Below are 12324 nucleotides of genomic sequence, written 5' to 3'. Positions count from 1 at the left end.
TATTATTTTTAGAGTAAATTATACTGATTTTTCTGAGTTTTAATGCAACATAAATCTCTGCTTACTTTTGTATGCCTACACAAACCCCTTATTTTTTATACCTTTATTACACTAACCACTCATATGCATGAGAAATAAGTTGTCATATTTTAAACAAAAAAAATGTAATAAATATAATTAAGTTAAACAAGACATGTTATATTATGTAGACAAGTCAAACCATATACAAAACAATGTATCTTTATTATTTTTTATTACTAAATGCATCAACAATTTTAAATAGATATTGTTTAAATCGTTCTTATATCATATCGTAACGAATCAAAAATAATAATAAAGTATTGACTCATATATTATTTGGATTTGTCTTCACAATATACCATATTTTGTTTAACTAAATTATACTTATCACATTTTTTGTTTAAAATATTACACTTATTTCATGTGCAAAGGTGATCAGTGTAATGAAAATATAAAAAATAAGGGAGTTTGCGTAGGTATAAAAAAAGTAAGAAATGGTTTATGTAAGTCCACTAAAACTCAAAGTGGTGTTAATGCAATACTTGATAGGATTTAACATTGGATTAGATAATAACGATTAACAATTAATAATGCGTGTAAGAATTAATACTCAATAATGTGAATTTAAAAAAAGAAGTGAAAAGTAAATGGCCTAATAAACCCTCACCAGAGGCCCATTTAAAAGAGACCCATTTAATAGAGGCCCATTTAAAAGAGACCCATTTAATAGAGGCCCATTTAATAGGCTCATTTAATAGAGGCCCAATGTTGCGTGGCCTTTACGTCTGAACGTTGCCCTGTTCCTCTATAAATACAACTCTCCGGTTTTCTGTAAACAAACATGCTCTCATTAGACTTTGCAATGATTCGTAGATTTCGATCTCTGTCCCCATTCTGGTCTAAACTATCGTCTTTCATAAGCTGGTTCCAAAAGTGATAATTTCTTTCATTTATGGTAATGATATTTTCTGCAATGTCTGAAACAATGGTTGAATAGAGATAGTATTTGATTTTCTTTGTCATTGGCATTTCTCTATTGATTTTCATTCTTTGAATCTCTGTATATTTGATTTAAGGAAATGTGTATTTCTTCAGCTTACAAACATTGTCCCAAAACCCTAAAAGTATGTTGATAACTAATTCTTTATAAAAGAACATGTTCAATACACAATCTCAGTTCCCAAAGTTACAAGGAAAGTGCAACAAATCAGACACTCAAATCAAATTAAAAAATAGTAACACAACACGCAAACTTGTCATTAGAATGAATGTTGAATTCAAGAAGCTTGTCATTAGAATGAATCCTCCAAGGTAACATTTCTAAAACAAACACTGTTCCAAAACCCTAAAAGTATTCAAGAATCCAAGAGTGTTTTCAATCTCAATCTTGATTATTCAAGAATGTTTGATCTTGATGAACCATAATTTTAATTGGCTTTACAAACCCAAGAGTTTGGTTTGGACTACGAAAACTGCATAGTGCTTGCAAGATGAATTATAGTTGGCTATAATTTGAAAATCTGAATGAGACCTTAATTTGTTGGATGGCTATATATGAAATTGCAATATGAATTATGAATTCTTTATTCATATTGTAATATCATGATGCTGGAAAAATAAAATTGCGCCTTTGGGTTCTTAAATTCAATTGCGATTTGTATTTTTTATTCATATTGTAAATTGGGATGGTATGCTTCGGGCATGAAGTCCCTAAATAGGTCATGATAATATAGTACTGTTGTAGCACTGTGTTTATTGCATGAATTTTATGGAATGTGACGATTAAGCACAAATATGTAGCAATCTCTGCTTATATGCATAAATGATGTTGAGGTTCTATGTACCTTTTATTTTTTGGTGCTAGGTTTAACATGGGAGTTTGGAATTCATCCATATTCACTTTACTGCCATCAGTTATTCTCGGAGCTGATGTATTGTGTGACTCCAATGGTGAGAAAATATGTTATTTGCCTGTCACCTTTGACCTTCTTCTATGGACTGAACTAATTTTTTTTAACCTTTGATGATAACCTCTTTGCCACTGGCATTTCTTCTCCAAAACTCTCCTAGGTTGGTTTTTATAACTTCATACCATAATGGTAGGTACTTTTCATTCTTCTCCAAAACTCTCCTAGGTCAGTTTTTATAACTTCATACATATTTGGAAAACATAAGGAAAGTTTGTCAGAAATTAATTTTCCTACTTTGACTAACAAACCAGTGAGAACATATAGGTAAGGGCAAGTCATGCATGACCCTTTAATATCAATCATGCAGGTAAGGGTTGGGATGTTCCTTTCAGTCTCTGACATATGGTATGGCTTGGCAACAAGCAACTTGTTCATTGGATCACAGACTTGGAAAGTGTCTATTGTTGAAGAAATGAAAAGGTCACTGCTAGTATTTATTGCTTGTGGATATATAGTATTTATAGCATACGTTAGTATTTATTATTGTATCTCTTCTTCAAGATAGTATTAGAGTCATGGTATTGACCTTCGGCAAGTTTCACCTTTTCACTAGAGTTAGAATTGTTACTCACTACCACAAACCCCAAATATAGTTTTATTGTTTAGTCATCTTTGGCGTCTACGATTTTCTTGTCCAATATGGGACTATGATCAGTTCTATCTGATCCAGTATCTTTGACCATATTTCCTGTTCATGGCCTAAATGATTGGTTTCGTTTAGCCTAAAAGATTGTCTGTCCTGGATATAGTTTGACCCTTCTTTAGTTGTTTGCCTTTACAATGGTGTTCCTTTCGTCCTGCTTCTTCGAGATCTCAAAATTCCCTTCTTTTGTGTTTGTTTAAGATGTTGAAGTTGTCTGTTCAGTTTATTTTCTTTTTAGGCCTGTTTTGTTGTAACAAACTAATAACTTAGGAAACTTTAGCTTGAGAGTGAGTGTTCGAATATTTGGAAAAATACATCATGATGTCATTATTCTATTTCAAGAATATTTAAAAGCATCTTACATTGTCTTTTAGTTTTGTTTTATTATTTAATTAGGACTAGGATTCTACTATCAGTATAAAATGGACTCCTGGGCTTTTGTATCATATCACATTAACATTAATCACATTATCTACATCCTTCAATATTATACTCAATCAAAAACAGTCTCTGTCTTATCCATAATCCCTAATCCTAAACCCAATTCTTCAACAGTTATTATTATTATTATTATTCATCCTCTAATTTTTATATGGTTAATTGCATAATATGCTTTGAGTTTCCAACATATTGTGTTTGATGTGCAGGTTGCTCAATTTAAGCTCCTTCTTGGAGTCAAAAAATCTTCCAGGAATGAACTGACTAGTACACCTGTTATAACTCATCCTAAATCGTTGAAATTGCCAAAGAATTTTGATGCAAGGACAGCTTGGTCACAGTGTGGCACCATTGGAAGAATTCAAGGTCATCCACTTGCTCTTTGCCCGTAATTTTTCCCCAATAAAATGGTTTAATTGGAAGGAGTTGCTGACTTTTCTTTTTCTTATTGACAATAACATGGATTGGTGAATCAATTTCAACATTAAAGATCAGGTAATCTTTGTTTTCTCATATTAGCAGCTATAAATACAAGGTTTAAAAATTTCTCATCTGATCCTTGTGCTGATGATTGTTTAGGGTCACTGTGGTTCTTGTTGGGCATGTGGTGTTGTTGAATCTTTACAAGATAGTTTTTGTATTCATTTCGACATGGTAATGAAATCTTGTTGCTGAAGCAACTTTGAACTTTGTGATGCTTATTGTTTGTGACTGTGTGTTTATTATCCACAAAACTGTACGCTTCAAGGGGCTTGATATAAGAACTTATATCCTATATGTATAAAATCAGAATGTTACTCTCCCTGTTAGTGATCTTCTCACATGCTGTGGTTTTTTGTGTGGGTTTGGTTGTGATGGGGGAGAACCTCTATATGCATAGTGATCTTCTCATGTTGTTGTTTCTGAAGAAGTAACAACTTTTTATTTTGCCTTTTGTATTTAGTTTCCATTTGGTGCAAAATCATTACAATGGTTATTGGTTAGAGATGAAAATCATAGGCTCCTTCTTCACTAAGATCTCCCCTTCAATTGATGCTAATATTTTCCTGAAAACCTTTTTTGCAACTTATACCTATGTCCTTTTTTCATTTATGATCGTTTTTTTACATGTGGCAGTGTGACCCATACTTTGATCAAATTGGGTGTGCTCACCCTGGTTGTGAGCCGTCATATCCAACTCCAATGTGTTAAAAAATGTGTGAGTGGGAACCAGCTTTGGAAGAAATCAAAGCACTATAGTGTGAGGGCATACATGGTCAAATCTAGTCCCTGTGATATTATGGCAGAAGTTTATAAGAATTGGCCCGTTGAAGTTCCTGTAACTGGCATCTAATATTTTTTTACTTGAATTTTCTCTGTTCATATTATCTATTTAATCATTTGCAGTGAGCATTTCCTTGTCGAGTTATGGATGTGAAAGTGGGACTTAAAGTGTCTCAAGCTTCTTGATGGGTTTTCTTTTATCAAAATTTGATCTCATATACATCCTGTTTAACTTGTATTGTTATACAATAATGTTTTGGAGACAAGTTGTGATTTTATGTCATGTGATTTTATTTCATTAAGAAGTCATTTAATTGAGTACGACTATAACAACAACTGAATTGCTATGTATTAGAACTGTTGAGAACATAATTAAAACTCACCAACCAACATTTAATCAACTTTAGCATACTTTGAGTCATTGGAATCACGTATTTAAAAGTATGAAGAGTTGAGTATATTGTTTTGGGTTGTAAGACAAACATTTTCCTTTTAGACCTCAAACATAATGATTGCAGTTTTATAGAACTGTGTTCTTTGAGTGTGGAATATTTGAAAGCATATTATGTGTTTTATTTGTTTTAAAGTAAGGATACCTTTCACTCATTTGACCTTTTTACAGGATTTAAATCAGGAGTTTACAAACACATCACAGGTGGTGCACTTGGTGGCCATGCTGTAAAGCTGATTGGGTGGGGAACAAGTGATGATGGGGACTATTGGAGCTAAGTTATTCATTATTTACAAACTGATGTTATTAAACCCAGAAAGTATGTGTAGTAATAGTCCCCTTCTATAATGATGCAAGTAGTAATCAAAGTCACCAGTGTGGATAGCCAGATATGTCCTTATTCTCAGTTAAACTGTTGTTTGATGCTCATGCTACTAGTTCTTGAGATATGTTTGTGCTTATGAAATAGTGAAACAAACCTTCTTTTGTATAATAACTTGAAATAGTAAACCTTCTCTTGCGCATTCTTTATGATTTCATCACCTTTTCTTAAACAAAAAAATGTTTCCTCTTTGCTTCATTAGCGGATTAGACAGATTCTAGTGCAGGTTTTTTTACCTCAGAATGCTCTTGTTTTTTAGCTTACTAATCACTAATGAAAAATTGCAAAACATTTAACTTGCAAGCTCAATAAAAAAATCTAAAACCATAGTCTCAAGTTTCAACTATGAAGTACCTGGAATCCTCGTTTGGATGAAAGCAAAAGTAACCAACAAATAGATGCAAAGGTAGATCATGTGTTTGGATTTTGGGAGACATCAACTTTTTAGCATTATTTTAAGTGGATGAGTTTTTAAGTTTGGTCTTTGTGTAGGCCTTGTTGACATGGAGTTTGATAAATGCATGATTAGAAAATACTATAATGATGCAAGTAGTAATCAAAGTCACCAGTGTGGATAGCCAGATATGTCCTTATTCTCAGTTAAACTGTTGTTTGATGCTCATGCTACTAGTTCTTGAGATATGTTTGTGCTTATGAAATAGTGAAACAAACCTTCTTTTGTATAATAACTTGAAATAGTAAACCTTCTCTTGCGCATTCTTTATGATTTCATCACCTTTTCTTAAACAAAAAAATGTTTCCTCTTTGCTTCATTAGCGGATTAGACAGATTCTAGTGCAGGTTTTTTTACCTCAGTTAATTTGAATTTTCTCCAATATTTTCACTTCATGTAATCTTCGGATACAGTGCTAGCAGCTACATACAAAAGGCTGGCAGAATCTCAGGAGACTTTGCTTATACATGGTATGCAATTGCAAGCTCTGTAATTTGTAAACTATGTCTCATCATTGTAATACTTATTTGCTTCTTCATTATGTATATAATACTTATTTGTCATATGAAACTATTGGGGGAAATAAAATGAAAGAAAAACATTAAATAATCAAAGATATTAGGTCATAGTTAACCATTCATGATGTTTTATGAAAGACAAAGACTACAACATATGAACAAAACTATGACCATAGAATTTCACAACCTTTACAAACCACTTTACAATCAATGGCAATCAAGTTAGAAACAAACGAAAGAAATCAATTTGTTTTAAAAGGAACAGCCGAGAAGGTAAAAAAGAAGCATTTGTTAAATGAAATTTATACAATGGGCAAAGCAAATATCCAAAAATGTTAAAACCCAAACTCACAACAAAATATTCTTCATACTTGCTGTCCAACCAAAAGATTTCTTACTCGTGGGTCGTGGGGCAAAGTTGAGTCCAAACATCTCCTTAAAAGCCCGATGTGGTTCTACAGAACCAACCAGCTTTGCAACAATTTCTGCACTCTCTCTAGCATGTTCCATATCTTTTGTTTCACTCCATAAGCGATGTGACAACTGCAACCTTCTATGCTTTGAACTTAAACGAAGACCCCATTTCAAGTATAGGTTCTCTCTTTCTGACTTAGATAGCCTTCTCTGAATTTGCTTGCTCAACATCTGCCTCTCTCTTCTCAGGTTTCTTATGCTGTTTTCAAGTCATAGGCATTGGATGGTTTTATTATTACTCAATAATATAAACTTACATTTAATATGTATATACTGATTTATTAACCATTATTGGCTCTTAAACAAAAATAATACAAATCAATAAAGTTTACATTGTCGGTACATAGATTTTAAACTCTATAAACTTCAACCACATATCAAATATTTTAAGACAAACATTAGTATAGACTTTGGTTCAAAGTTGTGTGTCATAATATCAAGTTATCTAGTTACATATCTACAATATGTTAAGTTTTCATCTCAAAATCGAGTAGTAACCTAATATGTCTAGACATTGAACAATGAGGTAGACAATATGAGACTTATTTTTTAATGTGCGACTGAGTTATTAATTATATAACATCACTCATACATGAAATGTTACCTTGAGTCAGGGGTAAGGGTAAGTCCACTTTCCACAATCTGATTTCCTTGGGAAAAAGTTTGCTTAATATAGGATAGCCTTCTAAGCTCTACTTCCATGTAAATAGAGTCTGATGGGTCCCCTTTGAATAGAAGGAAAAAGTAAGTCCTGTGAATCAATGAAATATTACAAGCATCCCAGAGTTCAACAATCTCTCTTTGGAGCCTTTTAAACTCTGAAGGCCAGTTTGAATGATTTTCTATATCAGCTTGCATTGGGTCCAACCCTACATCTTTGAATTCCTTAGTAGTAATAATGATTGGATTTGTTCCTTTCTCTGTAACCTGTCATTACAAACAACATAAAGAATCAATGACTTACATTTCAATACCACCAGGCCAAGGAAGACCATATAATTGAGAGCAAACCAAATATTCTAGACTTGATAGAGTGAGAGAAAAAGGTGAAAGTACACAATCTGTTAGGACTTTACATGAGGAGAGCTCAACCCAAAAGAATTGATTGAGTTTTTTATTCTACTAAATGCGGGACTCCTAACACAATGCAATGCAGACTTGTATATTCAAGTAAAGCAACTAACAATATAACTAATCTAAATCAAAACAACTTAAAAGAGGCAATGGCTTTCAGTACATGTGCTATTGTATCATTAAAATAGGTGGTTAAGAAGAATTATGAAATGAACCATAGAGCAATGGTAAAAAAAACTCTTAGCTAGATCCAATAACTGATATTTGGCCATCAAAGCCAGGAATAAGGCCAAGTTAAAGAGGGAAAGGAGGGAATGTGTAAAATAGAATATTACCTCATGGTCAGTCATTAAATTCAAACTTGTTTTGTTAGCCTTTCCTCTTGAAGCTAATTCACCATTGCTCTCAGATTCCTTGTTAGTGGAGGATTCCACATTCTGTGCATCACCAACAAAACTTATATAGCTATCCAATGACTGTCTCTCAGGATTGGCATTATAATTTAGTGCGTAAAACTTCCTTTGAAACCTCTCGGGTCTTCCGGGAAAATCTTTTTCATCCCCCATTTGAGGTGTGCTCTGCATTATTTCTTCCATCTCAAACCAATCCGAAGATGAACTTTTCATGAGATTTTCTTTGCAACTTCTACTTCTGCTCAAATTCATGGTTCTATAATTAAATGAACTATATCTTGTTAGCCAAGGAGAAATGTTTTCTGTTGATGGAAATGCAAAATCTTGGCGCAAGTGATCCAATCTTTTGTCTTCCTTCAACTCAGAAGAAGTCAAATCCATATTTTTCTTGTCTCCATTATCAGTCAATTCTGAGTTAGCTGTATTTACAGCAGGAGATGATGTATTAGAGTCAGTGTATGTATTATTTGGGCTTAAATCTGCTTGGTTGGAGTGTGTCTGTGTGTTTGTAATTACATCTTCTGATTCAATGCACCTAACTTCCTTACAGTGTTCCTCTTCATGCTGATCATCGATGTTCTTCTGATCAAAATCATTACTTATAGCATCACTGCTTGCAACAGATAGTCCTGGGGAAGCACTTCTGATAGGAAGATTCTTTTCAAGGTCAGGAAGTTGGAACAAATTCTCATCAGAACTAATACTGTGTCCATCTGAATATTGAGATGCATGAAAAGACCTGATACTCTCCTCACCATCACTTAATACATTTGGTTCGTCGGATTGATTTTCAAAATCCCATGTATTTCTTACGCGTAATTTGGGATATTGAAGATCCATGCTTTCCTGGAGATGTGGCTGGAACAATAATTAGATCAAAGGGGAACATCACTTACTAGTTTTAATGTTTTAGTGTAGGCAAATAAACTCACCACATCGTCTTCAACCACTTGAGCCATGTCCTTAATTTGAGATTGCGCCCGGTCCAGCTTTAAAGTCAGTTCTTGTACCTCCTTTTTCAACTGCATACATTACAAAGGGGCAACAACAAAGTTCATATTTGCAGCCACAAGAAACACATGCTCAAAGGTATCATACAAGTTTATCATTACCATCTCAATTTCACGGTCTTTTTCTCTCAATAGCACTGTAGAATCAGATATAGGGCGGGGTGTCCATGAATTTCTCAATTCACTTTCCAATCTAGACACCTCCTTTTGCAATTGCTTAACTAGTGCTTTATCAGACACCACCACATTGACTTGTGCATTGGTTGCCACTTCTTTAGCACAGCATGCAAATAAGAGGGTGTTTCTGGTTTGTTCAACGTGGCTACGTGCAGGGCTCATGGTGCAGATGATCGCGCTTCTAGCATTACCTCCTAACGACGACTGTAATATTCGTGTTAGCTTTGAATCTCTGAAAGGGATATGTCCATTTCTCCCCTTGCTGCAACCAAATTCATTACATTGAGGTCAGAGGGAAAGAAATATTGCCCCAAAAATAAAAGTCTAAAATATTCTTAGCACATCAAACATTGATTATAATTGACACTATAAATCCAGAATATGTCTGTGTTCTTTCAAACTTATCCAAAGCTCAATTGCTTGCAAGACAAAGCTTCTACTTTTAGATCCATTACAAGAGAATTAAAAGTAGTGTAAACATGAATGAGTATATTTATTAATGTTCTGGATTTAAGAATGTCCCAAGTATTGAACCATGATATTCACGAGCTAACCTGAGTTTGCGGATAACAGTTCCTAGAGTTAGTAAACTACGATTTATGTGGCAACCCTCTTTCAACCTCGTACCAGCTGAATTGGTTTGGGATACACGCTCACTTCCTGCAAGATCAACAAAATTCTGCACCCAAAACAATATCATCATTTGATTTCCTGTAGTTGTTTTTTAACATTATAAATTGTCATGTCAAGTATTTTCCTATGAAATGATCATATTGGTCATACCACTGAAGCAGCAAGAGAGCTAGACTTGTCATTTCCACGGAATTCAAGTGCAGAACTTTCAATTGTCTGAAGAAGCACATTGTTTAGGAAATGTAAGATAAAATGTAGATAAGAGCTCATAGTCCTCTATCAAAAATAGTAACATATAATACCAATCTGAGAATCTGATGAGATCTGGAGCTTGCATCATTCAGTGTTGTCTCCCCTATCTGCCTTTGAGCTGCGAAAGTTCAATCAATTGAAGAAAAGTATTCAGCCAATAATAGCTGCATAATGTTTTTGCAAAGATCAACAGAAAACAAAAGAAATGCAATCAAGGTAACTTGGTTGAATCGAGAATCGCTCAAACCGTCCTTACTTTCGCAGAAAGCAATAAGTTCTGTAAAATGGTTCCAGTCTCTCAGAGTTTCCTCGGTCAGTTTCTCAATAACTGTCCCTCTCTGTAAAATTGACATACTGTGATTAAAATATACATGTACTAGCTCTATAAGGAAAGTGAAGAAGATATTTACCTCTGGATCATCAAGAAGTCTGAGAGGAGAAGAATCTGCACTAAGGAGGTCCCTTACAGATTCATTATAAATCTCAATTGCTGAAAACTTCAAAACAAATTGTCTTTCCGGGTGCTATAGAAAAAGCAAAACTTAATCAAAAAATGGTTGAGAGTGACAACAGTTATGCCATGTTATGCTGATTTGTTCACATTTCAGTACCTTATATATGTAGTTATAGATGTCTTCTACAGCGTACTCAGTTATACCACTCATGGTGTGTGTCTTTCCACTACTTGTTTGCCCATATGCAAAAATGCTTGCTGATCAAGTTGAAAACCAAAGACCATAGAGGCCAAGAAAGAGAGCGAAGGAATATGTTAACGTAGGAGTTCCATTGATGCTAATGCTGATGAAGGAGGAAAAGAAGCAGAGGAAAGAAACTCACAGTTTATGCCACTTACAACCGACAATGCAACTTCCTTCGCTGCTTCTTCGTACACCTGCCTTGTGGAGCAATCCCCCCTAAATACTCTATCTAGAGCCAAAAGGAATGCAAGGAAAATCAGAAGAAAGAAGCAAAATTTATCATAGTTCATCTATTCTGCTGAGTAAAAGTAAACTATAATCATGGCAGAATGGGTTCAGTGATAAAACCAAAGGACCAATTTCAACATGTTCAGATATGACCAGATTTGTAACATAAACTGGAAAATTTATACACAATCGAAGGCTGCATTAAATCGAAGCCTTATATGGAATTGTAAAGATGTGTTTTTCTTCATACCAAATGAATATGCTGTTGGATAGAGGGACCTATCAGAAGCTGAAAGGTTGTTCCTGCATATGATGGTAGTATCATTAGTGCATTCCCACTCAGATACATCCTTTCTTGCAAGTTCCTTATCATTTAGAGGACGAAGACGAACAGACACAAGAATTCTCTCCTCATGGCCTTGTTGCATTGCCTCTTCCCCTCCAATAGAACCCATTTCTCCAACTCCTTCTCAAAACTTGTTTAAACTCAAATTCCAAGATAATGAAAGATTTCACATGTTATTGGACTTCTGAACATTCCTTCAAAGGCAACTTTGGTATTCACTTAATCTAGTACTACTTTTGGATTGTTTTCATAAAGATTGAGTTGTCTTGTTGGGATGGTATGGAACACAAGGGTCACCCAAGCTTTCAGCCATCAATTATTATCTGCAGCAACAAACTAATCAAAGGTTACCATTCCATACAGCAGAAAAAACATGTATTATTCTTTGCAATTGTATATTATATATTCAGAGATGCCAAATGAAGGAAATAAAAAAATCAATTGACCAAGATCACAAGGTCCTATAATGATTAGAACAAAATGAGGTGGTTTCTGTACTTTTCTAATTGGAAAACTTGGAGTTTTCTTGAATGGTCCCCATCCCAAGGAATAGAATATCAAATTCTTCCTCTCTCTTGGAATGTAGAAAAGACTACAACTTTGTATATGAAAATTTACCAGAGGTTATAAGGACTTTGGGACTCAATTTTTTAAGAAACATTCTTCATGTGCAAATAAATTCAGAAAGAGAAGATGTGAAAATGGGTTGTCAGAAGGGTGAAAAAAAATGAATGGATGTAATCCTATACCTATAAATCCTCTCTTATTTTTATTGTTATGTTGGCTGTCTTTTCAGTTCCAAATATAGCATGTACAACATAATCCAAACAAAATCTAGAAGAAATTTACATAAATAGGATAAGAATAAACATAAATTAA

General features: G+C 34.0%; 1 protein-coding gene, 2 long non-coding RNA genes and 1 pseudogene across 7 annotated transcripts; 3 read left to right on the top strand and 1 right to left on the bottom strand.

The window, feature by feature from the left end:
• Nucleotides 1-12324, top strand: part of LOC109348721 — a 64429-nt pseudogene that overhangs the window by 51992 nt on the left and 113 nt on the right.
• On the top strand, nt 2674-3858 carry LOC109348725. The gene is made up of 3 exons (XR_002107778.1): nt 2674-3438; nt 3563-3567; nt 3652-3858. It is a non-coding gene; the product is annotated as an uncharacterized LOC109348725 (long non-coding RNA).
• LOC109348723 lies at nt 3900-4319 on the top strand. The gene is made up of 2 exons (XR_002107775.1): nt 3900-3982; nt 4189-4319. It is a non-coding gene; the product is annotated as an uncharacterized LOC109348723 (long non-coding RNA).
• Nucleotides 6294-12282, bottom strand: LOC109348720 (kinesin-like protein KIN-7C). Of its 5 annotated transcripts, none has more exons than XM_019589270.1 (14): nt 12064-12282; nt 11350-11768; nt 11011-11100; nt 10785-10885; nt 10584-10697; nt 10430-10511; nt 10224-10291; nt 10072-10137; nt 9843-9967; nt 9214-9550; nt 9034-9123; nt 8024-8959; nt 7219-7541; nt 6294-6813 (listed from the first exon to the last, which is right to left on the bottom strand). In XM_019589270.1, the coding sequence occupies exons 2-14, from the start codon at nt 11552-11554 to the stop codon at nt 6489-6491; spliced, it is 2862 nt and encodes a 953-aa protein (XP_019444815.1). In that variant the 5' UTR covers nt 11555-11768; nt 12064-12282; the 3' UTR covers nt 6294-6488. The 5 variants fall into 5 exon arrangements, with proteins under 5 accessions (XP_019444815.1, XP_019444814.1, XP_019444816.1 ...); XM_019589269.1 differs by lacking the exon at nt 12064-12282 and adding an exon at nt 11944-12057; XM_019589271.1 differs by lacking the exon at nt 12064-12282 and having other exon boundaries at nt 8024-8947; nt 11350-11903.

Source organism: Lupinus angustifolius, chromosome LG06 (genome assembly GCF_001865875.1).
Source record: "Lupinus angustifolius cultivar Tanjil chromosome LG06, LupAngTanjil_v1.0, whole genome shotgun sequence".
NCBI lineage: Eukaryota > Viridiplantae > Streptophyta > Magnoliopsida > Fabales > Fabaceae > Lupinus > Lupinus angustifolius.
The sequence above is the reverse complement of the archived record's forward strand: the minus strand, read 5'-3'. Positions and strand labels throughout refer to the sequence as shown.